Source organism: Leptinotarsa decemlineata, unplaced genomic scaffold, assembly GCF_025532065.1.
Source record: "Leptinotarsa decemlineata unplaced genomic scaffold, Ldec_3_MD MMD2_tig00004028, whole genome shotgun sequence".
NCBI lineage: Eukaryota > Metazoa > Arthropoda > Insecta > Coleoptera > Chrysomelidae > Leptinotarsa > Leptinotarsa decemlineata.
In genome coordinates this window covers 1-24,636 of record NW_027412601.1, presented here as the reverse complement: position 1 = coordinate 24,636, position 24,636 = coordinate 1, and the positions used below count along the sequence as shown (strand labels likewise).

At 35.6% G+C, this 24,636-nt stretch overlaps 2 protein-coding genes across 2 annotated transcripts; one reads left to right on the top strand and one right to left on the bottom strand.

Moving 5' to 3' along the window:
- Positions 1-461: 461 nt before the first annotated feature.
- Positions 462-14,222, bottom strand: LOC141483731 (uncharacterized). Its single transcript, XM_074178532.1, has 3 exons — positions 13,790-14,222; positions 8,582-8,647; positions 462-861 (listed from the first exon to the last, which is right to left on the bottom strand). Exons 1-3 carry the CDS (start codon positions 13,806-13,808, stop codon positions 641-643), a joined length of 306 nt encoding a protein of 101 aa, XP_074034633.1. The 5' UTR covers positions 13,809-14,222; the 3' UTR covers positions 462-640.
- A 5,514-nt stretch (positions 14,223-19,736) lies between these two features.
- LOC141483729 (transmembrane protein 192-like) lies at positions 19,737-21,288 on the top strand. The gene is given in 6 exon segments (XM_074178529.1): positions 19,737-19,954; positions 20,004-20,249; positions 20,435-20,596; positions 20,599-20,716; positions 20,803-20,951; positions 21,139-21,288. Coding segments are annotated over 6 exon segments (822 nt in total). The 5' UTR covers positions 19,737-19,915; the 3' UTR covers positions 21,247-21,288.
- The last annotated feature ends 3,348 nt before the right edge of the window (positions 21,289-24,636 follow it).

Below are 24,636 nucleotides of genomic sequence, written 5' to 3'. Positions count from 1 at the left end.
ACTTTCCTTTTGAATATTTATTTTGAAAATCACTTCTTATTGTGAGAAGTTAGAAATCAAATATTGTCCAAAAATCAACATAAAACATTCACAAAAAATATCCATAGAATAACAAAATACCACTTGTAAATTTGTTCGACTAAATATTGTTATGACACATTAAACAGTCAGTTACCATATTTCCAAAATAAATTTTACTGATGTATATCTCCACAAGGGAATTCATAAGCAGGAATTACCCTATTTTGAGTTTCATAATGTCTCTCAAATAAAAAACAAAATAAAAACTTCATCACACATCCGACATTTCATCAGGGTTTTTCTTCACCCCCCCCGGGATTAGGGAAATCGAAAGATTGAGCAATTTAGACATTGGATGCAACTCCCCCCCTTCACAATTTAAAATGCAAAGATACCAAACTTATTTTATGTTTTGTAAACCCCAATATCTACAAGACAACTCTGGTACCTACAAACTTTATTCAAGCCTCTCAAAAACTCCATTAAATGTATCTCGAACAAGTGGAAGGCCTCAGTTACACTTTAAAACAACAACCAGATCGAAAATCACCGGCGAACTCCAAAACATAACATTTAAGTAACAAAACTTAACCTAAAATATGAAAATACAAAACATAACCTAATTATAGTGCGGATTGTACGGAGCTTGCTTTCCATAGCCCTCCTTCACGGGAAGGGGTTGCACGGGAGGTGTAGAAACGGCAACGTCGTAAGGGGGAGGGTTGGCACTGTAGTCTCCAGCGGCGGGGGGGTAAGGCGCTGCGTTACCAGCCGGGGGATACGGACTGGGTCCTCCAGGTGGGTAGGGGGTCGGACCGCTCGGTGGATAAGGGTGAGAACCTAGAAAACGCGAAAAATCTTTATATAAACAGTACATGTGTAAGTAATGTGTAATTTCAGAGGTGTCCATATTTCTTTGAGAACGACGTGGGCCAAGCCATCACTGTCAACGGCGAGCACAATAGGTTGATGATTGTCAATTTCTTTTGGTCTGAACTGGATGATCTGAACACCAACGCCTACGATGATATGCATACAGCTGCCTTGCGATAAGCTGTCCAATCTAATCACACACACACCCACACATCCAGTGATAAATACTGGCTAGTTTCAGTTTAAAATAAGCGATAAACCGTCCCATATCATCGCAGGAAATTATAAACGACTGACCATCGCGACAGATAATATCGAATTCGATTCAATACAAGACAATGGGATTGTATCGACCTTGACTTTGTTTTCACGTCCGATGATTTCATTTCAGCGAATTCCTAAAACGGATCCAAACACCGCACCGAAAGTGCGTTATTGAAATATTGATGATGTCTCCCATTGAAATGAAATTTTCTCGTGAAAGTAATAGCTAATTTCAACAGAGTGTTTCACTAACCTTTATTTTTCAACAGCCATTTCAGTAATTCAATAATTTTTAACCCTGATCATAGATTAGTTATACCCGTCAGGCGCCTACCGGTGTCATTTCTCACTCGGCAAACAGCATGGAGTAGGGATGAGAACGAAGCCGGTCTCCGGTCTCTCTCACACTACGAGTCTTTTCTCACTACCTAAACAGTTTCCGGCCACTATTATTGTTCAACCATCGAGCATAGATACAGTTTGCGATGCCCCCGAACTTTGAATTATCCAACAGAGTTTTAAAACTCATCGGATTTGCCAGGCATGCAACTGAAGGTTGGATAGCTCTGTGATTTAAATCCACCACGGCTGTGCAACGGCACGCGATTGGTCATTGAAAAATTAATGAGAAGCGTTGTCGAAGCTGTAAATTATCCAACAGAGTTTTTAAACTCATCGGATTTGCCAGGTATGCAACTGAAGGTTGTATCGCTCTGTGATTTAAATCCACCACGGCTGTGCAACGGCACGCGATTAGTCATCAAGAAATTACTGAAAAACGTTGTCGAAGTCAGCATTTTAAATGGCAAGTTCTGAGGTGAAAATATAATAATACTATGAATGTGCCAATTCATTTTTTGAAAAGTCCCAGAGCCAATGTCTCTTTGTGGCTTGGATTTGGGCACACCATGTTATTGACACGGACAATTCTACGTGGCATGCTCTGGAGTGGGCAAACCATTCAGTTTGTCTACGTTAGCTAAATATGGACTAACAAAAAAATATTGTACACACTATAGCAGTAAGTGATAATTATTATTTGTAATCTTATTGTTCTGTTCTGATAGATTTAATTTATGTGACAAAGCAACGTTTGCCAGATCCGCTAGTAATTTCATGAAAAGAAGCCCCATTATTACTACAAACAAACACTATTAAGTGGTTTAATCAAAATCGGCGAAATTAATTGCGGGTTATCGAAAAAAAATGTTTAGTAGAACTGTTACACCCCGTTATTCGGAAGCACGTTCATATGAACTTTTTTTTCATAAATATGACAAGTAATCACCATCTGAAGTTAATGACATCATTTAAGATACACCATGTTTACTGACAATTGATTGAACACGATTTATGGTAGTGAATGACGTTATTTCAATTTTATTTACTGACGTTGTGTATACTTATGTCTACAAAATGAAATTATCGACTGGCAGCTTGAACAACAAGATAAGGTAACAAATGCAATCAGTATATTTATTGAGATTACGATATCTAGACCTAATGTAAATTCCCAATTAGGTGAAATTTTTGCTAACACAAAAACTATTCACTCTCAATCACAACCAATGCACAAAATATCGTAGAAATAGCCGGAAACATGCAAAACGACACATATAAATATTCCACGAAAATACTACTATGAACTCATCAATAATCTCACTTACCTACCACATTGTAGTTTTGAAATTGATTATACACACTGTTCACTAAACAATTTTGATAAATGACAAATGATTTTTTGCAAACGACACGAATGACAACCATTGATTAGTGTTCAGAGTAAGTAAACCATTAAAAAACGGCATGTTTCACAATAGATATGCTAGATGCCACTTGTGCAAATAAATACATAAACAACAACTTATTTTAGCTTCAAAAGTTTTGTCCGTTTTCACGTCATTGGTTTTTGTAGCTCCATATTTCAATAAATAAATATTCTACTATGTTGTTATATTGAGCATGGATGTGACGTTTGGCTAGTTCCGCAATTGTCGAAGTCATCAGGCCGTAGTTGCTGTCCTAAAATTCTTAGTCCAGCCGCTTCCTTGGCTAAAGAGTCGGCAATGCGATTACCTTAACTCCTGTCATGCTTTTCAACCCCTCAGGATAATATTATTATCTACCAAGGCTTTGGCTTGATCTTGGTGGCACTCTAGTACTAGTCCTGAGGTAACACGTCTGTTCAAGGCTAATAGGGCTTGTCTGCTAACAGTGCAGATTGTTATGTTTTAGCCAGAAATTCATTTCCTGGTTATTTCTTTTGTGGCGATTGAGATACCAGCCAGTTCTGTTTGGACCACGCTGGTTTTTCTTCCCATTCCCCACTTAATCCTTAGGCTTAGTGATCTGGAGTACACTCCACACCCTGAGCCTTCTTTGGTTTTTGAGCCGTCTGTATATATGCGTATTGCATTTGTAGCATCTGACTCTGTGTTCTGTTTTATTTATATTTTGTAGGGTTTATTGAACAAGAATTCTTACTTCGAGGTTTACACCAACTGTGCGCAATCAAAACATGACCATTAACGCAACCTCCTTGATAATCATCAGAAAAACAACATCTGGTGACCCCGACGTGATCACGACATGGAGACACGTACGTCCAAGCGAGAAAGGACAGGTCTGAATCAAAGTCTGTCTTCGGACTACGTATGGACAAAGGGATTTGGAAGTCGTGAGAAACCAGATTTCAATCTAGAAAAACTACCCGAAAAAGTCGTTGACGATAAATCTGGCGAGTCAACATCCTTGATACATGAGAGCCTCAAAGGAAAATAATCCTTGAAAAGAATAACTCTGAAAATAGAAAGACAAAGGCGGGAGCTACAAAGAAAATCCTGCGGGCTAGAACTGGAAGAACAACTGAAGAAAAGAACCGTAGAGAGTTGAAGAAGAAGGAAATAGCTGAGAGTTTACATCTTCTTCAACTCGAAGAAGAATTGCATGAAGCCGAGATGGATGTCCAAGAAGAAGTCAGCAGTTACGTTCAATCAGAAGCAAGAAGCGAAAATATCAGGAGATAATAGTTGAAGAACAAGAACAAAGAAACAGAGCATTTCAATGGGTAGATTACACATCTGAACAATTTAATTACGATAGACAAGAAAATCTGTCACGTATTCCTGAAAAAACTGAGGAACCCACCGACAACATACCCAATGTCGAAGGACAATTTCTCGAAGAGAAACCGGGAAATATCACATAACAAGATATACAACAGCTTTGCCGAACTGTTGCAAACGTTCTTAGCACGTTTTCTCGCCCAACTTCAGCAACTCAAAACCCAACGTCACATGAAGTAATGAATTCGGATAAATTTCACATGCGAAAACTATTAGAAACAGATTTTCAACAGTTTGATAGCAGTCCCTAAGATTGGCCCCTGTTCCATAAGTCCTTCAAAAAACTTCGCAAGTTTTGTGACTGCAGCAATGAAGAAATCATGCTGAAGCTGAAAGAGAAGCAAAGACAACAGAATGACAACGTAGACCTTGTGATTGAAACTTTAGATAAACGGTTCGGAAGACCTGAATACATCATAGATACTTTGATGAACAGAATCAGTATCCTTCTTTCCATAAGAGAAAAAATAGCTTTGAAAAGCTTAATCATTAATCTGTAGAGGTTAGCAAAGTGGTTTCGATCATGAAGAGTCTACTAGGAAGTAAACGTTATCTCGAAAATCCTCAATTTATCCGAGAAAAACTGAGGAAAACTCCGGATTCAATGAAAAACGGTGACATCAATTTAGAAGATGTCTCTTTGTGGTTGAACGAGAAGCAATCTTTGCGCGTAATGTTAGTACCCCACCCAATGAAACATTCTCAAAGAAATTCACAAATCAATCGAAGAAAAATGAAAGAGTATGCAATGCTCACACTCACAACACTCACAAGACGTGTGGTTATTGTTACAAAATACATCATGGAAGCATCTGTCCACAGATGAATTATGATGACCTGAATAAGAGATGGGAAACGGTTACCGTAAAAAAAACATGTTTCAGTTGCCTTCAAAAGAACCATAAAAAATTCAAATGTAAAAAGAAGAAGGTAAACTTCATCATCGTCATCCTTTAACCAGGCATTTGGAATGAACGCACCGTTAGATGTTGACTTGCGAAATTTGGTTCTGGAGATTTTATTCTCATGCTGAGCCCCGAAGTGGTCGACCAGGACGATTTGAGGACCTTGGTGGAGATTGGCCTATCACAAACGGTACGTGGGATGACTGTACAACTGAGCGTCAGCTCCCATGCGGTTTTTGATGGTTCAAAACGTGTTGGAACGGTCAAAAAGCTCGGAAAGTGGGTGTTCCACGGTTTGAACGATCGACAGATATTGTCAAGTTTTGAGGTATGTTCTTCTTTGCTTTTGCGCAACCAAAGTGGATCCTCTACGACAACAGACGTTCAGAACAGTGCTTGGGCACCAATGAGCCCCCCAGACACTTCCCAAAAGCAAAAACCCACCAAAAAAACACCATGGTAACTGTATGGTGGTCAGCGGCTGGTTACCAAACCCCCGAAACCTTCAGCCAACCGACTATCATCTTTTCAAGCACTTCGATAACTTTCTCACCGGTAGAACCTTCGCCGATCGGGATCAGGCAAAAACGGCCTTCGTCAACTTCATCGAATCTCGAGCACACAATTTTTATGCTGACGGAATTAATCGACTTGTATTACGTTGGCAAAAGTGCATTGATTCAAATGGGGTTATAGGTTAAAGTAGACTCACAAAAACGGACAAAGCTATTTCGGAGGTCATGAATTCTTCAGACGTGTCATTTTCGGATTTGCCTTTCCAAATATAATCAATGATTGTTCATTATTTCATTAAGCGGTATATATTTTAGTGGAATATTTTTGGTCACGACAAAACGAATAGAAAAACTAAACAATCCATCAGAATATGAAAAAAAAATCATTTTGGTAAAAACTATTTCAAAATAATAGTCCACAGTACTACTTAAATGCCATCTGAAATCAAGCCACACTGGAAAGTATAACAAATACTGTGTACTGGATCTACTGATAAGCCTGACATTACTTTGTGAAAAATCCTATATTTCAGTTTATTACATTGCACTTTTAATAAAACACAACATTTTTGAATTTTCTAGGCATATCAGTAGTTATATGTTGGAGACTGTCAAAATAGTAGGATTTCACATGTCCAAAACATCATTATGTAATTGATTCTATTATACAGGGCTATTCAAATGCGTTTCTGTACATGACGATCTCGTAGACGATAAGAGATAGAGTGTCGGTTGAATGATGGCAAAGTTGCGTATTTTAGAGACCTATTCAATAACGTAAAGAAATCGAATACAGCTCTTTTGGTTCTATATATCTCCAAAACCAAGAAAGCTATATTCGATTTTTTTCACATCATTGAATAGGTCTCTAAAATACGCAACTTTGCCACAATTTAACCGACACTCTATCTCTTATCGTTTACGAGATCGTCATGTACAGAAACGCATTTGAATAGCCCTGTATATACGTATATACATTCAAAACTAATGTAAAATATTTGTCATGTGTATGCATCTAACCATGTTTGCATCTATATATCTCCGTAATATTTATATACAGCGAGTTCCAACGAAAACTCAACCACCCTGTAAGTCAGAAACAAACGTGTAATCAAAAATTTCAAAGGACACGTCAATTTTTATTTCTAGGAGGACTACTTATGATATGGAAATCATCCCCGAAACTTTACCCCCTGCAGTCGGCAACTACCCCCCCTATTTGTTTCAACGGCAGGGGGTGTCGAGTGATATATCATTTGAAAGGTCTACATTTTTTTTGAAATTGGTTCATTCGTTACTGAGAAAATTTAATGTAGGAATCATTTTAATGAGGAAATAATCCACAAATATCAGTGGAAACAAAATCAACGGATTTTGTTCCGTACATTATTCAAGATGCTCGGCGTCAGCAATTGGCATTCCCGAACAATGGCGAATGACGAATTCAAGAAGTAGAAAATCAAGTAGTTTTCATAAAAGAGCTCTAAAACAACGCATTTAAATATATCATTTCAACCTTTTTCTTTAAAAAATATTTAAATACTCAAAAAAGAGGAATGAAATAGTGCATTCAACATTTAAAGGGATTCGTTTCTATTTCACCATTTGGCAACATCGGTTATAGCTAATAAATGACAATGAATCTGTTACCTGTATGAGACTAACAAAGATGACATATTTCAGAGGCGTGCTGTTCTGTTTACTTATGTTCCGAGTTCCGAGACATTCTGTGACATATGACATTTTGTGCACCTAACCTATCTTCCTCTATATAAATTAAATAACAAAACAACTGTTGTTTATGTGGCTTGTGGAGGTGGTATTGAACTAAAATTTATATTTTGCCTTAATTGTTGATTTATAAAGATAATTTACCTTTTATAAAGTAGGATATCTATGTACGTATAATTATTTATTTCAATTATTTCTAGGCGATGTTGCCAATATATGAATTAGAAACAAGTCCCTTTAAAAATTAAAACCCAACATTTGAAACATCAATTTGAATACTTTTCGAAGTGAATTTGAAAAACTCGTGAATTAAACTTAACTTTATTTTGTTCAAACTTGCATTTGCTGTAATAACTCAAATTGAGGAACATTCCCCATTATGGAAAACATTCTCCTTTGTTCAGAATTCTATCGAATGCCAATGGGACCAATATTGATTTTTTTCACATCTCTCAGATCACTCTTAGATATACTCTACGTGATATACATTTATAAGACTTTTCTTTTTATCACAATTTTATTTTAATTTTCTCTAAGTAGGTTGATTTATTAGATTTATAGATAATAGAATAGTTAACTTTCCAAGGTTAATATGAAGGTCCCTAATGAAGGTTCTACTGTGTTTGTTGCCTGGTACTTTTGTCCAGTACTCTGTGTGCTTCTTATTGGTCCATGTCCTAATCTGGTTCCTAATTACAGAGGTAGTTGAGGGACAACAGACCTTTCAAATGATGTATCATTCGACCCCCATGCTATTGAAAAAAATAAGGGGGGTATTTGCTAACCGCAGGGGGGTGAAGTTTCGGATATGACTTTCATATCAGAATTAGTCCCCTAGAAATAAAAGTTTACGTGTTTTTTTGAAATTTTCGATTAGACGTCCGTTTCTGACTTTACATGGGGGGGTCAAGTTTCCGCTGTAACGCCCTGTATATATGAATGTATATATGCATGTATGTATATAGTCGACAAAATAGAAAATGATGAATAAATAAATATACCTTATTTTTTTAACAGTATATACGTATGTGAGTATGCAAAATAGAAAAGTATTATTATTATCAAGTATGTTCCAGCTATTTTGTCAATCGCCCATGTGCAAAGCGGAAACCGAAAATTAGGTTAACAAATTGACAAACAAACTAACCATTAGGGAAAGCAGGATAAATCGTCATCCCCGCAGGTGGAGCGGGTGGAAGATGATATCCTGTGACTGGCACAAATGAGATGAGATGATATCAGTATTCAAAGAAAAATACGACAAAAATGATTACGACACTTTATCATAAAAACAACAAATGTTTTGTAAGGAACAAAATTTACCAAGTGTATGTCAGTTGAATAATTTGAATGTCACTTCAAGATTATTGGTTAAAAAACTATGATTATTTTCGTAAATACAGGGCTATTCAAATTCGTTTCTGAACATGGGGATCTCGTGAACGATAAGAGATAGAGTCTCGGTTAAATTGTGGCAAAGTTGCGTATTTCAAAGACCTATTCAATGGTGTAAAATTATCGAACATAGCTCTTTTGGTTCTGGAGATATACAGGAAAAAAAAAACAAAAAAAATTCCAAATTATTTTTTTTTGCCTATATCTTCTTATTCGCAGAATATTGAATATCTGTCAAAAATTTGAGTCCATGTTTATCTTTTTTTACAGGGTGTCATCTGACTTTGATCACCCCCCTCTTTGAATTTTTAAATACGGACCTGTATTTTTTGTTGTAGTTTTCGTATCGTCGACGTTCACTTCATACTGAGAAAATATATTATATGTGTTTTAATGAGCAGAAAAAGAAATGATAGCAATAATAACATCCGAAATGAATTACTATAATTTGAAATGAAGTAATTTATATACACAAAAAAATTAATGGCGCAATAAATGTTCCAATTGGACTCCATCCATTTCGAGACATTTTTGAACTCCGTTTTTTATATTATTCATTACCCTCAATATACTTATTTGCTGCATTGTTGCAAAATCATTCAAAATCCTCAATCTAGAGTCTTAAACATTTTCTATCTCTCTGCCAGTGTAGGCCATCTTATTGACCCATTATTTGTCTCGAAATGGAAGGACTCCAATTCGAACATTTATTGCGCCATTATTTTTTTTGTGTATATAAATTACTTCACTTCAATGGAAAAAATATAAAAAAACTCTTGAAAAAGAGCTATATTCGATTTTTTTACATCATTGAATAAGTCTCTAAAATATGCAACTTTGCCACAATTTAACCGACACTCTATCTCTTATCATTTACGAGACCCCATGTACAAAAACGAATTTGAAAAGCCCTGTATGTTTTTGGTGATATTTTTTCAAACAGCAAATTGCTCATAAGTTTTGTCCAATTTCAGGCTAAATTTCTACTCTGTTCCCTAATTTTTTGATAATCATTTGATGCAGTTTTTGTGTTTAGCCAGCTTAACCACACTGAAGAAAAAAGTTTATTTGTCTTATCTAACTATGCAATAATTTCAAATCAATCTTCTTTCTTAATACTGGTTTCACTTGGAACTCATTTTCAACAGTGGGTTCTGCTAGCCTAATCATCAAGATGTCAAGCTACAAGAACCAATTTGGAATGCAAAATTCCAATTATTTTTAAACTCAATTTCCAAATTCCTGATCTTCACTGAGGAGTTTAAGCCAAACTCCCATAGTCACCGCACTGATAAAGCTGATAAAACCCATAGAATCTCAAAGAAACAACACATCAAAAATTCGAGATAAACAGAAATAGGAGCCTAAAATGAGTATCAATTTCTTGCAAACTTGTATTTTTCATTTGTGTTTGACCACAAAAATATTCGATTTGAATGTGAAGAAAAAATCGTTCAATAAAGTAATGAAGAATTCTAAAATTAACGCAACATTATGAGCGTAGAATTATTGACAAAATATTGCGACAATCTACAATCTCAATGATAAGCTAGCAAATTCCACATTATTCCTGTTGAATGAGGAGTAAACAATTATTGAACAGCACAAAAATAGCTTCAAATTATGTTCTAATAATGAATTTGAATGCCAAACTCATTCTGCTAGCTAACAAAGCTGTTGAAAAAAACAGTTGGGGGACTCTAATTCAAATTTTTGAAAATATCCTGAGAAAATTAAAATGATAATTTTTTGAATTTCGATACTTCTAAAATTAAGACACATCTCTAACTTTTTCAAAAAATTTAAGAAGATAAATATATCAACTGAGAAAAAACCAAAGTTCTGAAATGATGAAGAATCTATATTCCTGCCTGCTCAATTAAACAATGATGTTTTTTAAACTCTCAAACCTCATTTGAAAATGAAAATATCTAACATTATGAACCAGTGTATCATAATGAAGGTCAATTATTTCCACTTGTTTAATAGAAGTTGAATCAGTTTATATACAGGAATGACCATTTAAACAATCCATCTTGGCCGATATTATTTTCCATTTAGCAACTCATATGATCTGCTGACAAACGTTTATTCATTTCCTCTTTCAGTAGCTTTGTTCATCAATCGAAAGAAGACATAAAAGTGAACATAACCAAATATCTAATTATGTATAATTATTTATTATTGTATATTTATTGCCCCTTATTGTAAAACCTCCCATATAAAAATAATTATTAGACCTCTCTTTAAACCAAGCAGCCCATAGTATACAAAAAAAACTGCCGACGTTCGGTAACTATTTAATTTTTATGCCATTCGAATTGACTTTGTACATACTATAACTATGTTTGTAAATATGTATGTGAGTATGTAAGTGAGTATGTATGTAAATAAGTATTTATGTAAGTATGTATGTGAGCATGTATGTGAATATGTAAGTATTTATATAAGTATGTAGATAAGTACGTATGTGAGTATGTAGATAAGTATGCATGTGAGTATGTAGTTAATTCGGTAACTATTTAGTTTTTATGCCATTCGAATTGACTTTGTACATACTATAACTATGTTTGTAAATATGTATGTGAGTATGTATGTGAATATGTAAGTATTTATATAAGTATGTAGATAAGTACGTATGTGAGTATGTAGATAAGTATGCATGTGAGTATGTAGTTAATTAGGTAACTATTTAGTTTCACTAGTTCGGACTTCCATTGTCTATTATGTATAAAATGATTTGAAATCCCTGAAACAAGTAAAAAAGAATAATTAAAAAGAATAGTTGAAAATAACAATTATATTAAGCAACAATAAACCTGAAATGAAATGATAGTGAAATATACTACAAGTAAAAATATAATAATTGAATAAATAAAAATTAAAGGAATGCAAAAAGAAAATAATAAAAATAAAAAGTGTAGAGATTCCAAGTCACGTTAGTTCACGACGTTTCGATTGTTGGTATCTACAATCGTCTTCGGGTGATGACTGGACTGATTCCTCCGAGAGGATGACTATTTTATAGGTCGTTGAAATACTTTCACTTTCTCTACTTTCCATTTTCCGCTTCACTGATTCCGTGAGAGATGACCGATTTGGCGGGGAGTTGGTCATTTTTCGTTTGATGATGGGTTTCCATATGTTTCGTATATCTACGCTGGCCTGGCTGAATACGTTGTTGGACAACATGTATGCGGCTTCCTTAAATTTCTCCTGAACCAATGTTCCTCTCTGTGCAAGATCTCAGCTTGGGACCACTCGATGTTGTGTTGATGGGTCCAAACATGGTCTGCTATTCCTGATTTGCTGGTTTTTCCTCGCTGTGTGTGCTTCTTGTGCTCGGCAATGCGAACATTCAATGGCCTCTTAGTTTCACCAATATAGGATTTTCCGCACTCACAGGGTATCCGGTAAATGCAATTCTTGGAATCGCAGTCCGCGTTTGGGGGCCTGGTTTTCGTGAGGCTGCTACGGATAGTGTTACCGGATCTGAAACAGGTTCTAATGTTGTACTTGGAACCAATTCTTCTTATCCTCTCCGATAATCCTCTGATGTAGGGAAGTGCAAGCACTGGTTGTGACGGCTTCTCTTCCTTGCGAGGCTCCTGCTGTCTTTTAGCCAAAGTCTTTTCTACCATCGCTTTGGAGTATCCATTTCGCTGAAGATCATTTTTGATGATGTCTAGTTCTTTTTCGAGACCTTCCTTTGTATTACAGAGCCCAAAAGCACGGTCTAATAGAGTCTTGATGATTCCTCTTTTTGTCGATTGATGGTGGTTGGATTCGTGGTTCAGATACTGTCCTGTATGAGTGGGTTTTCGGTATACAGATGTTTCCCACTTAGTGTCGGTCCTCTTCACCAAAACGTCTAAGAATGGCAATTCATTGTGGATTTCCTTCTCCATTGTGAAAATGATGGACGGTCTCACGCTGTTGATGTGTTTCAGAAAGGCGTCTAGTTCCGTATTTCCATGGTTCCATATTATGAAGGTGTCGTCAACATATCTCAACCAGACACGAGGTTTCTTGTGGGCTTCTTCAATGGCCAGAGTTTCAAACCACTCCATATATATGTTGGCTATGACTGGTGAAAGTGGCGATCCCATTGGCAGTCCCTCATCCTGTGTAAAGAATTCGTCCTTCAGTTGGAAATAACAGTTTCGTACACAGCATCCTAGTAATTCCATAATTTTTATTTATTCAATTATTATATTTTTACTTGTAGGTTATTTCACTATCATTTCATTTCAGGTTTATTGTTGCTTAATATAATTGTTATTTTCAACTATTCTTTTTAATTATTTTTTTTTACTTGTTTCAGGGATTTCAAATCATTTTATACATAATAGACAATGGAAGTCCGAACTAGTGAAACTCATCACGAAACATTGTCAATCACCTTCAAACAAAGGTAACTATTTAGTTTTTATGCCATTCAAATTGACTTTGTACACACTATAACTATGTTTGTAAATATGTATGTGAGTATGTATGTGAGTATGTAAGTGAGTATGTATGTAAATAAGTATTTATGTAAGCATGTATGTGAGTATGTATGTGAATATGTAAGTATTTATATAAGTATGTAGATAAGTACGTATGTGAGTATGTAGATAAGTATACATGTGAGTATGTATGTATGTACGCATGTAAATATGTATGTATATATGTATTTATTGCGAAAATTGTATGATTATTATAATCAATACCCCAGGTACTAGGTTCATCTAGTTCAACTCCTGCGGAGCCTCGAGATTCATACCCGGTAGCTCCCCACGTTTCCAAAGTTCACTAAACCAAGTGTTTAAAATAGTTATTCCTGTATATTTCACTTTGATCCACGTGTAAACTGCTGTACTTGCATAAAGTTCCAGTCGTGTGTAACAAAAACAATAGTCTAGGAACTTTAAAGTAAACGACTGTGCTAACATCGAACTGTATACAATTTTCTACATACCTGATTGTGGTAAAGGCATTGTAGTAGCATGCGTCGGGTAAGGAGTCTGATGGGTGTTGAATCCTGCGTTTGGTGCGTTAGAATATGGCGTCGGATGACGAGGATCGACTGGATATGGAGGTACGACTAACGGTGACTGACTTGGTTGAGAAGTAGTGTGCGTTGTAACTGTCACTGAGGGTCCATCTAGAAAAAGAGGAATTGAAGAGCTCTTCCACACATTTAACGCTATCTTCGACTAGAGAAAAATATGTTTGTTCATGAGGAACAATTTACAGTAGCATAGAATGATATCGAATGAAGAATAATCGAGTCTGTGGTTCTATAAAAAATAATTCACTTTTCTTAGGTATAGTCTTAGCTACTCGTTATTAAGTTTAGTTATAAGGTATTGTTGCATAAAGAACGTGACAGAATACAAAGTTACAGATTAGAAGTAATAAGAAACGTGTTGTGCGTGTGAGCAAATGGTTCTGAATGGTCAACAAACTAATAAAGCACAAGTGATAATAAATAAGTAAGTGATAAGATTTCTGAATAATGAATTCTTGTTCGTTGTAGCCTGTAACTATCCAATTAAATTTTTAATCTGAATCTTGTACACAATGATATCCATTCTGTGCCCTTAAAATGACAAATAATGAAAAAAAACTATTAATTTCAAGTCTTCAATTGAATTGCAGAAGACATTCGAAAAAGAGTATTTTTGAACTTGGCAATAATCTTGAGGTTAGATTAGGTATGCTTCAAAAATGGAACTTGTCAATTGGCCAATTTTCTACAATAAGTGCCTGTATTCAGCGGTAACATACAATAAAAAACCTATCACTTGTTGTTTATTACTTCTGAATTCCACCATGACCCTAAACCTACTATACCATAATTGCTATGGTTCTGAATTGATAGAATAGGAAGCTGTCTTTGCATAGTGTCATGGTCAAGAATCTTCTTAATCAGATATAATTCATAACTATGGAAATATGACTCAGTACTTACACCATAAACAGTTCCCTCGCGTTTCCTCTTGCAACACCAGCCGCACAATGTGAAAAGAATAATGAAAATAACGAAAATTGCAAGTGCCATAAATATATCCATCTTGTCCTGATGTTTGACAAAGTTTCTTAATTAGATGATCAATCGTATAATGAATACTTTCAAAAGCATTCAACAAAAACAAAAGTATCAAAACAATTATGAATCACTTGATCAGATACAGAAATTGCTATAGCTTTCAGTGAATACCAGGCTGTCAAAACTGCACCATTTTTACAGTATACTATTCTAGTACGTAAAAACCCCAAGACTGTTTTGGGAAATTCTGCGAATATTCTCACATCACTTATTTGTCATCAAGGGTTTTCGGAATCACCTTTTCCTTCAACGTAATTGCTGTGACTTGTGCACTTCTCTCTTACATCACCAATCACCAGTGATATATGTCAATCGCAATAAAAAAAAAAATAAACAAGAGACCATAGACATGTTTCAATATGGACTGGCCGAGACGTCACTTTTTCATACGAGTATATTCCACCTGCGAATCACATATCTTGGTCACTTCGTCACACCACCATATGTGACACATCGAATCCCAAAATATTCACAATGGAAAGATGCAACACGTAAAACATCGAAACGTTGTATCTGACGTTGAGTGTATGCGTGACGTAAATGCCAAGAGGTGAATCTCTTTATATTTCTTTAATTGTTGGAGTCTATGTTCTCTCTTCAATAACTAGTTTATATTATGACGTCACTGCAAGAAACAGAGAAGCAAAGAACGAGCAAACCAACTTATCAAGACAAATATTTTATTGATTCTGAGGGGGGGTCTGAGAATGTATACACACTCATTATGTGTATACATTTCTCAATTTGTGTCGATAACCTAACCTAACTTCCAAATGTTTCATTCACAATCCTCATTCGAATTTGTGTTCGTTTTTGAATATTCATTGAATTTCATGAGTCTTGTTTCTTCAAGAAGGTCATTAAAAATGTGCTTACATTATACTCCCACGGAAAGAAAACGTGATACAAAGTTGTATTCTTTCAATTGATTATAGAACGTTGTTATATTTATTCTTTCACAATAATAAATCGTTTGGAATGAAGGTATGATACTAATTCAATTAGAACTTACTTCTGTGTTGGTAAAGCTATTTATATAAATTGTATATCGATAACTCGATATATATTCGATAATACTCGATTAATTAAATCGACATTCATGGATAGACAGGTATTGCAGCATATGCAACATGTGTTTCGCTATAGAATAGCTTCCTTAAGCGTTTTCATACTCTATGAAGTATTTGCTGCTTTCCAGGGATTGTTTCATGTTATTGTCCTAAGAAATTTATGAGTTGAAAGTGATGTTTCCACTATTATTGCCTGAAATCGATTGTACTCTTATTGATAATAATTCGAGGTTGTTGTCGAATTTATCTTATTCGACATCACTACGAGTGAAGCTGGCGTTAGGAAAAGTCATTAATATTCAAGCTCTAATCGAGTTTCAATTTGAGCTATTTTGAGATTTGAATCTTCTGAAGATGAAGATTTATTCACTGTATGAGATTTCTGAAACCCATATCAATTGAAATCATTTAAAAATTGATACAACTGTCAATTGAAGAAATAATTTACTAATTGTCAATGGATGTTTCAAAAGAATGAATGTCAGATGGGCTGAACACTTATTGGTGGAAAAAATTAACAAGCATCCACCGTTATCTGGCCAGAGTTTTCAACTCATGGCTGGACGGAGAGCAGCCGATTCCGGATTGGTTTGTCGAGGGGCGGACTGTTATCATCCCAAAAGCGGAGATTTGTCGATTTCTAAAGAATTACAGACCCATAACATGCTTAAATTCGTGTTATAAGTTGTTTACAAGCATCTTATACGCACAAATACTCACCGCAGTTGACCGAGTGTTCGAACGGATATATGAGCAGAGAGGGTCGAAGAGAAGAGTTGCTGGATGTAAAAAGAACCTACTCATCGATAGATGTGTAACGCAGGACTCGATACAATATAAGCGTAACCTCTCTATTGCCTAGATCGGTTACTGCAAGGCATTTGATACATCGCATGAGCTCATCTTGCATCTGCTCAGGTACCCAACAAAATAGTAAGATATATTGAACAACTGATACCACTCTGGCGAACTCGCTTCACCTTGGTGAAATGATGCCCTTCTACTCTCGAATATTGAAATCATACCGGCTTGCCGCACTAAGGCAGAACTCTTAGCCGGACAGATGGCTCACTGCGACTGCTCAGGACACATGATTCTCGGACCCAATGATCACTTACCCCACGATATGGGGAGTGATCGTTGGTTGATAATGCTGGCGCGGCCTCCCGAATGTATCGAGGCTCCAGGGGAAGGGGCCTGACCAACACATACCACGGTAAAAAATAATGTTCCGCGATTCGATTTTATTGTCGTTGCATATGAAAAAATATATCTTTTGTTACAAGGATATCTTGAATAAATAACAAAACTGAGTGAAGAGGCTAGCCAAACTCCGCCAACCACATTTCAAAGATACTGAAAATCAAATGTCCATATCTACATTTTAAATAACGTTACACCTTTGTTTCAAACTGTTTGAGTTACAAACGAATCTACAGAACAAGAAACCTCTAGTTTTAGAATCTTTCCCGAATGAAGTTCTCATTAACTAATCATTATAGCACCGAAAGGAAGTTTATACCAAACATTTTTGTCTCCGTGATATTAGGATGGTCCGATTCCTTCGAATACCAGCGACAAACGAACAAAGCTTTGAATATCGTAGATTTTGAATTTTAGTTGAAGTGCTCCGAATGAAATATCCGTAGGTTTTTGTGGTGTGACTTACCGAATCCGAAATATCAAGATGTCTAAAAGATGTAAAAAGAACATGGACAATAGGTCTATGGATAAAAATGAAGCCAGTACCTCAAAAATCAACAACTCAATGAGAACAGGTCCGAAAATACTATAGACCACATACCAAACAAATTGCATAACTGTTGGATCTTTTGGAAAATTTCAAATAACACTACCTTGCCGTGGGAAGAGAGGTTCACACCAAAAACATATTTTCTGAATGTTGAAGAATTCGAGAGGAAATACAAGGATTTATTTCCAATAACCAATGAGTTGGAGACTGATTTTGATTATGGGGTTTTCAGACTAGGTATACGGCCTATATGGGAGGATGAATCTAATAGAAATGGCGGTAAATGGATAGTAAATATGCACAAAAGCCGAGGGAATGGAATATTGAGATATTTTTGGAGGAGAACTTGTTCGTTCATGATTGGAGAAGATTTCAGTAGATCAGAAGTGGTTTATGGTAGTGTTGTTAATATTAGGAATAAAACAGATATACTCGCTTTGTGGACTGCGAATGCACATGACGAATGTACCGTATTACGAATTGGCAACGAATTAAAAACATTACTGGCTTGTGTTTCAATGAATAATATAATGTACCGGACATACGAAAATTCTGTGAGTCAGGATCCTGAAAGAAGACGCAATGTAACTCACACTATTTAGGATTATACACGCATCTCAGATTTTCTTGTTAATTCAGTGATATTGTACATAGTTTTTAGTTGTAAATGACCAGGATCATTTATGAGTCCAAAATCATTTATTTTTTGTTTACCGTTTTACACTAATTATTCGACCGACGTTATATTCAACGGTTTTAATTCACAAACTTTTTTGTGTATCTATTAAATGACTTCGGGAAGAGTTGAATTCTACAGACTTTAACTTTCATCATAGTTGTCTTCAGTATTATACTTTTTGAACAATATTTTTTTTATCTTTGTGTTAGTCGGTTTTTTATCATTATACTGTAGAAAATATTTGACAAATGAAATTTTCGTAGTGAAAAATATCATACATTATTATAAAATCTAACAGATTCGGAAAATAAATAGGTATCTGAAAATTTATTTTTCTGTTTTATAAACTGTAAAACCTCAAAACGAAACATAAAATGTTTCAGTAGTGTAGCAGTTTCTTTTCATTCACTAAAAACATTGCAAGAGTTTTTGTGCAAATAAAAAAATGAACTTGAAGAAGTAAGCAACGTCAAAAAAAACTACAACACATCACGGAACGATAATTTACAATTTGGTTCTGAAATTTCAAAGAGGCGGTTTGCAGAGTGAAAATTTGAATATGTATACAGGGTTGGTCAATAGGGACAAATTGATGTACAGGGGTAACATCAGGGATAGTTGTGAAGGAAATATCAAGCGAATAAACGAAAGATAATATTTTTTTGAAGTTCGGAAACTGAAAGAAACTGTTTTCTTCAGTTCTCATACCATACTCTAATATTTTGAGAGTGTTTCCAAATTCACAAATCAATGAAGTGAAATAAGTTTCATCAATAGTTTATTCAATCCGATCAACATACTTTTTATCGCAATCTTAACGCCTCATTTCATAAATCACAAACCGGCTTTTCAGTTTTTATCAACTCATTCTTTTGAGAGGCGAATAATTATATTACAAAATAACCACTTATACCAAACTGCAGAACTGCAATGCTTTTCCCGAAGCGCGTTTCACCAACCAAGTTACCGCTTTCAGAAGATGAAGTGAGAAATCTTTTTACGCATGTTTGCGAAAAGTCCTTATTTTGTATTCATGAGATGAAGAAAATTGAAACTCATGAAGACGCCACCTTGGTTGGTGAAACGCGCGTTAAGAAGAGTATTGTATTTCTGGCGATTAGGAAAGTAGACAGTACACATATATAAATATATAAAGAGCCATGAACATGCATGCGCATGCATGCATGTGATGAAAGTTAGTAAATCTTATAATCTATTACGAATTGATAGAATTTGAGTACGATTATAAAAAGTCATGTGGCTACTTTTTTACTAGTTCTATGGTAACGTACCATGGTTGGTAACATGTTTTCTTGTGCATTGTGACAGTGGTAACTTAGGTTGTAACTTATGTAGTTCTATGTCTATAAATAAAGGTGATCTGGGTGATCAGTCTAGATCAAAACAAAGTAAATAAGTAAGAAATATCTTTGAATAGTTATACTCAATGTGATCATGCCTGAAAGTCATTAAACACTTGTGTAAAAATCATGGTCAGCTTATCAAGAAGTTTCAATACCAATTCGGGGGTAAGTTTCTGCAGCTCAAAAGTGAAAACCCTCTAAAACAGTTTTTCAGGGAGCAACATTTTTCAGTGAATCCGTAAATATGGAAGATAGAGAACATATGCAGCCTATCTTGGATTCCTATGGAGTATTTAAACCTCTCAAAACTATTCCCCCCTTCAGTGCCCATTTGTTATTCACAGTAATTCTGGATATCATAGCTATTGTTTATGCAATTCAACACCCTGATCAAAATGGCAGATGCAGAGAGTATTTTCTGATTATTTATTTGCACATAGGACTTTGGTTCATCACTCTTGTAAGTATCTAAATAAAATTCAATGTGGATTCATGTGGCAGTCTTGAATTGAAATAAATCATGTTGGTCAAGATTTATTCATTCATTTTATTAAACATTAGATTTATTATTATTATTTCTAGTGTTCAGTACACTATATGTGTGTGTATTATATCCAGTGTAACTATTTGATGTAATATTTCCAGATAGTGGATCAACTAGCCAAATGGATGCACCGTAGCATTAGACTTAACGGATATCTAGAATTCTACCAGAAGACCAAACTACACATCAGCTTACCTTTTTACATTATCAGTCTCTGGAGTGTGGTGTTGATGTTTGTACAGGCCCTAATGCAGCAGCACTTCTACCCGACGATTTTGCGAAGAAATGCGTTCAGGGAGGAACATTCACCCCTGTTTCATATTTGTGTGCCCTCATAACTTTGGAGACCTGCCTCATAGCGGGAAACAACATAAATTACATGAGTGAGTATTGTGCGTGGCAGAGATGGACGATTATTGAAATTTTTATTCCCGTCGTATTTTAATTTGCGGTTTTATTGAATTTTTAGTGAAAGTTCGAAATTTCAACATCCAGAAAGCTCCTCCAGATGTCCAGAAACAGGAATGGTTGAACTGTGGAGTACCAGAAACTGTTACTCAAAGTGAGGTTGGGTACAGACAGATGGGGGATAAAGTTTACGATTTACTAGAGAAACAGGTATGTCATATTGTTATTGCTGTTTGTTTGATAATCTCCTCAGTGAATTGCATCCAATGGAAAACCAATCTAAGGAGTACTCAGGGTTTCGGTACTTGGTCCCCTGTTGTTTTATCATCTTAATCAGTGATACCAACAGAACTAATGGCACTCCCATTCCCCATCTTATTGTTTCAATTTTTTTCAGGCTGACTTGATCAGGTTTTTGAAGGAACATAATGCCAGACTGGGAGAAAAAACAATGATATTGAGTACTCAACTGCAGCAAGCTAGGGCTCAACATGACCCTAGGTAGATTTAGTTGATGATTCTTGGTCTTTGACTGGTTGCGTAATTATCACAGACTTCCATCATCATTTTGAAAGTGATTTAGACTAGGACTTAAAGATCAATAAGGCTGTAACCAGAGATTTCATAATCGTTGAGCATTCAGCTGTGATTACTGTTGAGAAATGACTAGATATATGGATATTGATGAAGTGAAATCATTACTATCATTTATTTTGACTGATAAATGCAATCAACTTATGAAGTTTGTGGTTATGACTTGCTATATAACTTTTTACCAGTTAAGATGAAAGATCAATCTATTAATGAAGATAAGTTGCAGGAGAACTTATTTCTCTTGAAAGATTGAACTTTTAAATAAAGCGATATCATTTATTAGAACAATTAATTTCTTCTCAAGGATTCAGTTGGTGCTTTACCTTTGAATCTCTTTAATATTATTTCTCAAATAGTTTTTCCTAATATAGAGAGCATGAGAGGTATTTATTCAAGGGGGTTATTGACTTTTCATATTGTAAATTGTAATTATAAGCTTTGAAACTCCAAATGGAGTCATTGACAATATATTTTTCATGAAGTTTACATTGTTGTTTATATTAAATACCATCTATAACACCTTTGGACGTGAGAAATTGTTCATTTTTAGGTTATGTTAATTGGTAAGTTTTTGATAGATGTTACAAGATTTTTATCCATTTCTGAAATATTTAAAGAATCATGGAACGCCTTAAAAGGGTGACGAAATTCGGCAACATTGAAGCGTGAAGATATTTTAGGTTATGTTGAAAATTGACAGAATGACAGATTTCTTCATGTAATATGCAATTTTGAATCTGTACAATCATTGGCGGATGTTATTTCATGCTATTGTATGCAGAAAGAGCATATTCTAAATTTATTGCGAAAAGTGACCTTTTGGTGTTTTTTACAATGTGAACCGCAGTTCACAATTTATGGGATACCTATAATAAAAAGTAGCAGAATACTATGCCTTTGAATACCTGAAATGAAAAAAAAACTTTTAAAGTAAATCAAGTATTCCATAAACTCGTTACCATTCATTAAATACATAACCATATTTGCTCAATATTTTATTATGTTGAAAACAGCAATCAAAAATATTTGACCATCTTTGGAAAAGATTCTTTGATGAATACAACCCTACTTTGGTAATTTAATCTCAGTTCGACAAGACCATTTTGGTCACTGGATAGGTTGGGTCCAAAGTGAGTGGGTTACACCTCAACCCGCAAGGGTTTATTGTGGCTCCTTTACACACTCGTCCAAATTAACCCAGCCTCTTAACGAAGCCGATTAGTTTATATCGTCAGTGGTCTTTCAGGTCAGATGGTAAAAGTACGGCTCTGCCGAACTCTAAAGACCTGATTCGGTCCCAGCGGAGCAGGCAATAAGTATATGCTCTGTTAATGAGGTAGTCGTATAGTCAAGTTGCAAGATTCCCAACTTGATACCCACGACAACTTCCCATATGAGGGTTTTTGCACGTCAAACTACACCTGACGGTGCCTTAGATTCAGCCTTGCAGGGCTTTTTCGCCTTGGTTTTGGGAAACCTCACTTCAGCGCAAACGTTGGCTAACCTGCTCATGGGGGGTTTGTTTCTCCACCTGAGACAGATTCTGCGTACGCTGCTCTAGAATTAGGTGCAAGGCGGTTTTATAAGATACCCCGCTCTTGAGGAGACGACTTAGTCGTTTCCTTGCTGCACCACCAAACTTCTTTTTCAAGGTTCAGTTGTTGGATCAGGAGTTGGGGAGGACTTCTTTCTTCTGTAGACTCAGCGCGAGAAAAAATTTTCAAGTTGACTCTGTCATAAAAGTCCCACGAGTAGCTAGGGTCAAAAGGTCAATCACGGTCAAGCCCCGCATTACCGTGACAAGGCGATGGTACGACGCCCGGTATCTCGATAGTTCCGTAGGGACAAGCTGATAGGCTCAGTGTCACTCATCCTCTTGGCATGGATACACACATCTTAGGACACACCAGTTGAGGAATAACAGAACCACAAGTGATTCGGTCATTCCCGTATGCAGCGGGGCTACGTGGAATCAGACATTCGATGGCCGGTTTACTAATGAAGATGTCTGTAACCTACAACCTGTAGGGTCCAAAGACTAATGGATCCACTGAATAGGACTCAAATGTTTGATTCCTATCGTAGAATCAAGAAAGTTTGTTCAGAATTCTTCTGAAGAAAAAAAATTAATTTTTTTTGCAAACATACCGAGAATCTGCGTTTCCATCAGTTGTAACATGGAACGGCTTTCAACAAAAATAACAAAAGAAGGATTTTACTATAAATTAATCTTTATTTGGCATATCTGAATATCGATGTAGTTCGTTTTTAACAACCTTGGATATTTTTTTCTATAATACAAATTTTCTCTCTCCATATTATAGTTTATTTTGACGGTCGTTCGCACTTAGGTTTGTATTTGAATTGGATCAACACCATGATAAATCAAGCATGCATTTTCCTTGAAAACACTTGTGCTGCTGCAGTGGTTTTCAGATGAAAGGTCCTCCAAGCTAATACCGTTCATGATTTCCTCCCTTGTCTGAAAATTTCAAAACATAACTATAATTAAGTACTTCATTTTTCACGTCTCTTAAATTTTTTCAAGTTGTGATAAGGAAGGCCAGCCTAGAGAAATCGAAAACTGTGAGATACAGAGTCGGTTGATTTTTGGAAAAAGTTACCCTTTTTAGAGCATATTTAAATGACGTCTTGAAATTGAGAACTTTCCACTCAGCTCGGGAGATTTTCGAAAGGAAGCGAAGTGAAAGTCGCCATGTTTGTTTCAACTTTTTCTGAGCGTCTTGAGGTTTTCGATTTTCAAATGCTCTGACCCTCTATATCTTCAACACATTGTATATCAAATGTCATTACTCAGCACAGTGTCCATTTTTCTGTTTACATCTGTGAATGAAAAGTAAACATGACAAATTGCTCTGCTTAAACGCCATCTATGGGTTGACTGATAACTGTATGCAGTGCTGATATGGACTGTAATACTTTTTTGAATTATACTAACCATAGGTGGGGGAAATATCCTTTTGCAGTCTCCTTATTGAGATGTTCTTTGAAAGCTTGCACAAGGTATTTCCTGGTTTCTGGTGACAGACAGGGCCTGCATAAATGGCAATCTGTCGATACACAGCTTGTTTGGCAGAGGATGCTACTACATTCCTTTGGAAAACGTAGCTAATTTCTTATCTGACACGATCATCTCTTCATCTGATTTGGATCTGAAACAGGTAACTCCATTTGCCTTCTATATAAAGGGAGAGAAGATTCAAAATAAGCCATATTTTGTATCCCACCCTTTGGTGATATGGCTCAATTTTTCGCCCTCTTCTATACTATACAAGTTGTT

What these genes read in the sequence shown, in the direction of transcription:
- LOC141483731 (XM_074178532.1), bottom strand. An exon ending in TTATCCTGCTTTCCCTAATG is followed by an intron (nt 862 to 8,581) that starts GTTAGTTTGTTT and finishes CGCGTTTTCTAG; the next exon opens with GTTCTCACCCTTATCCACCG.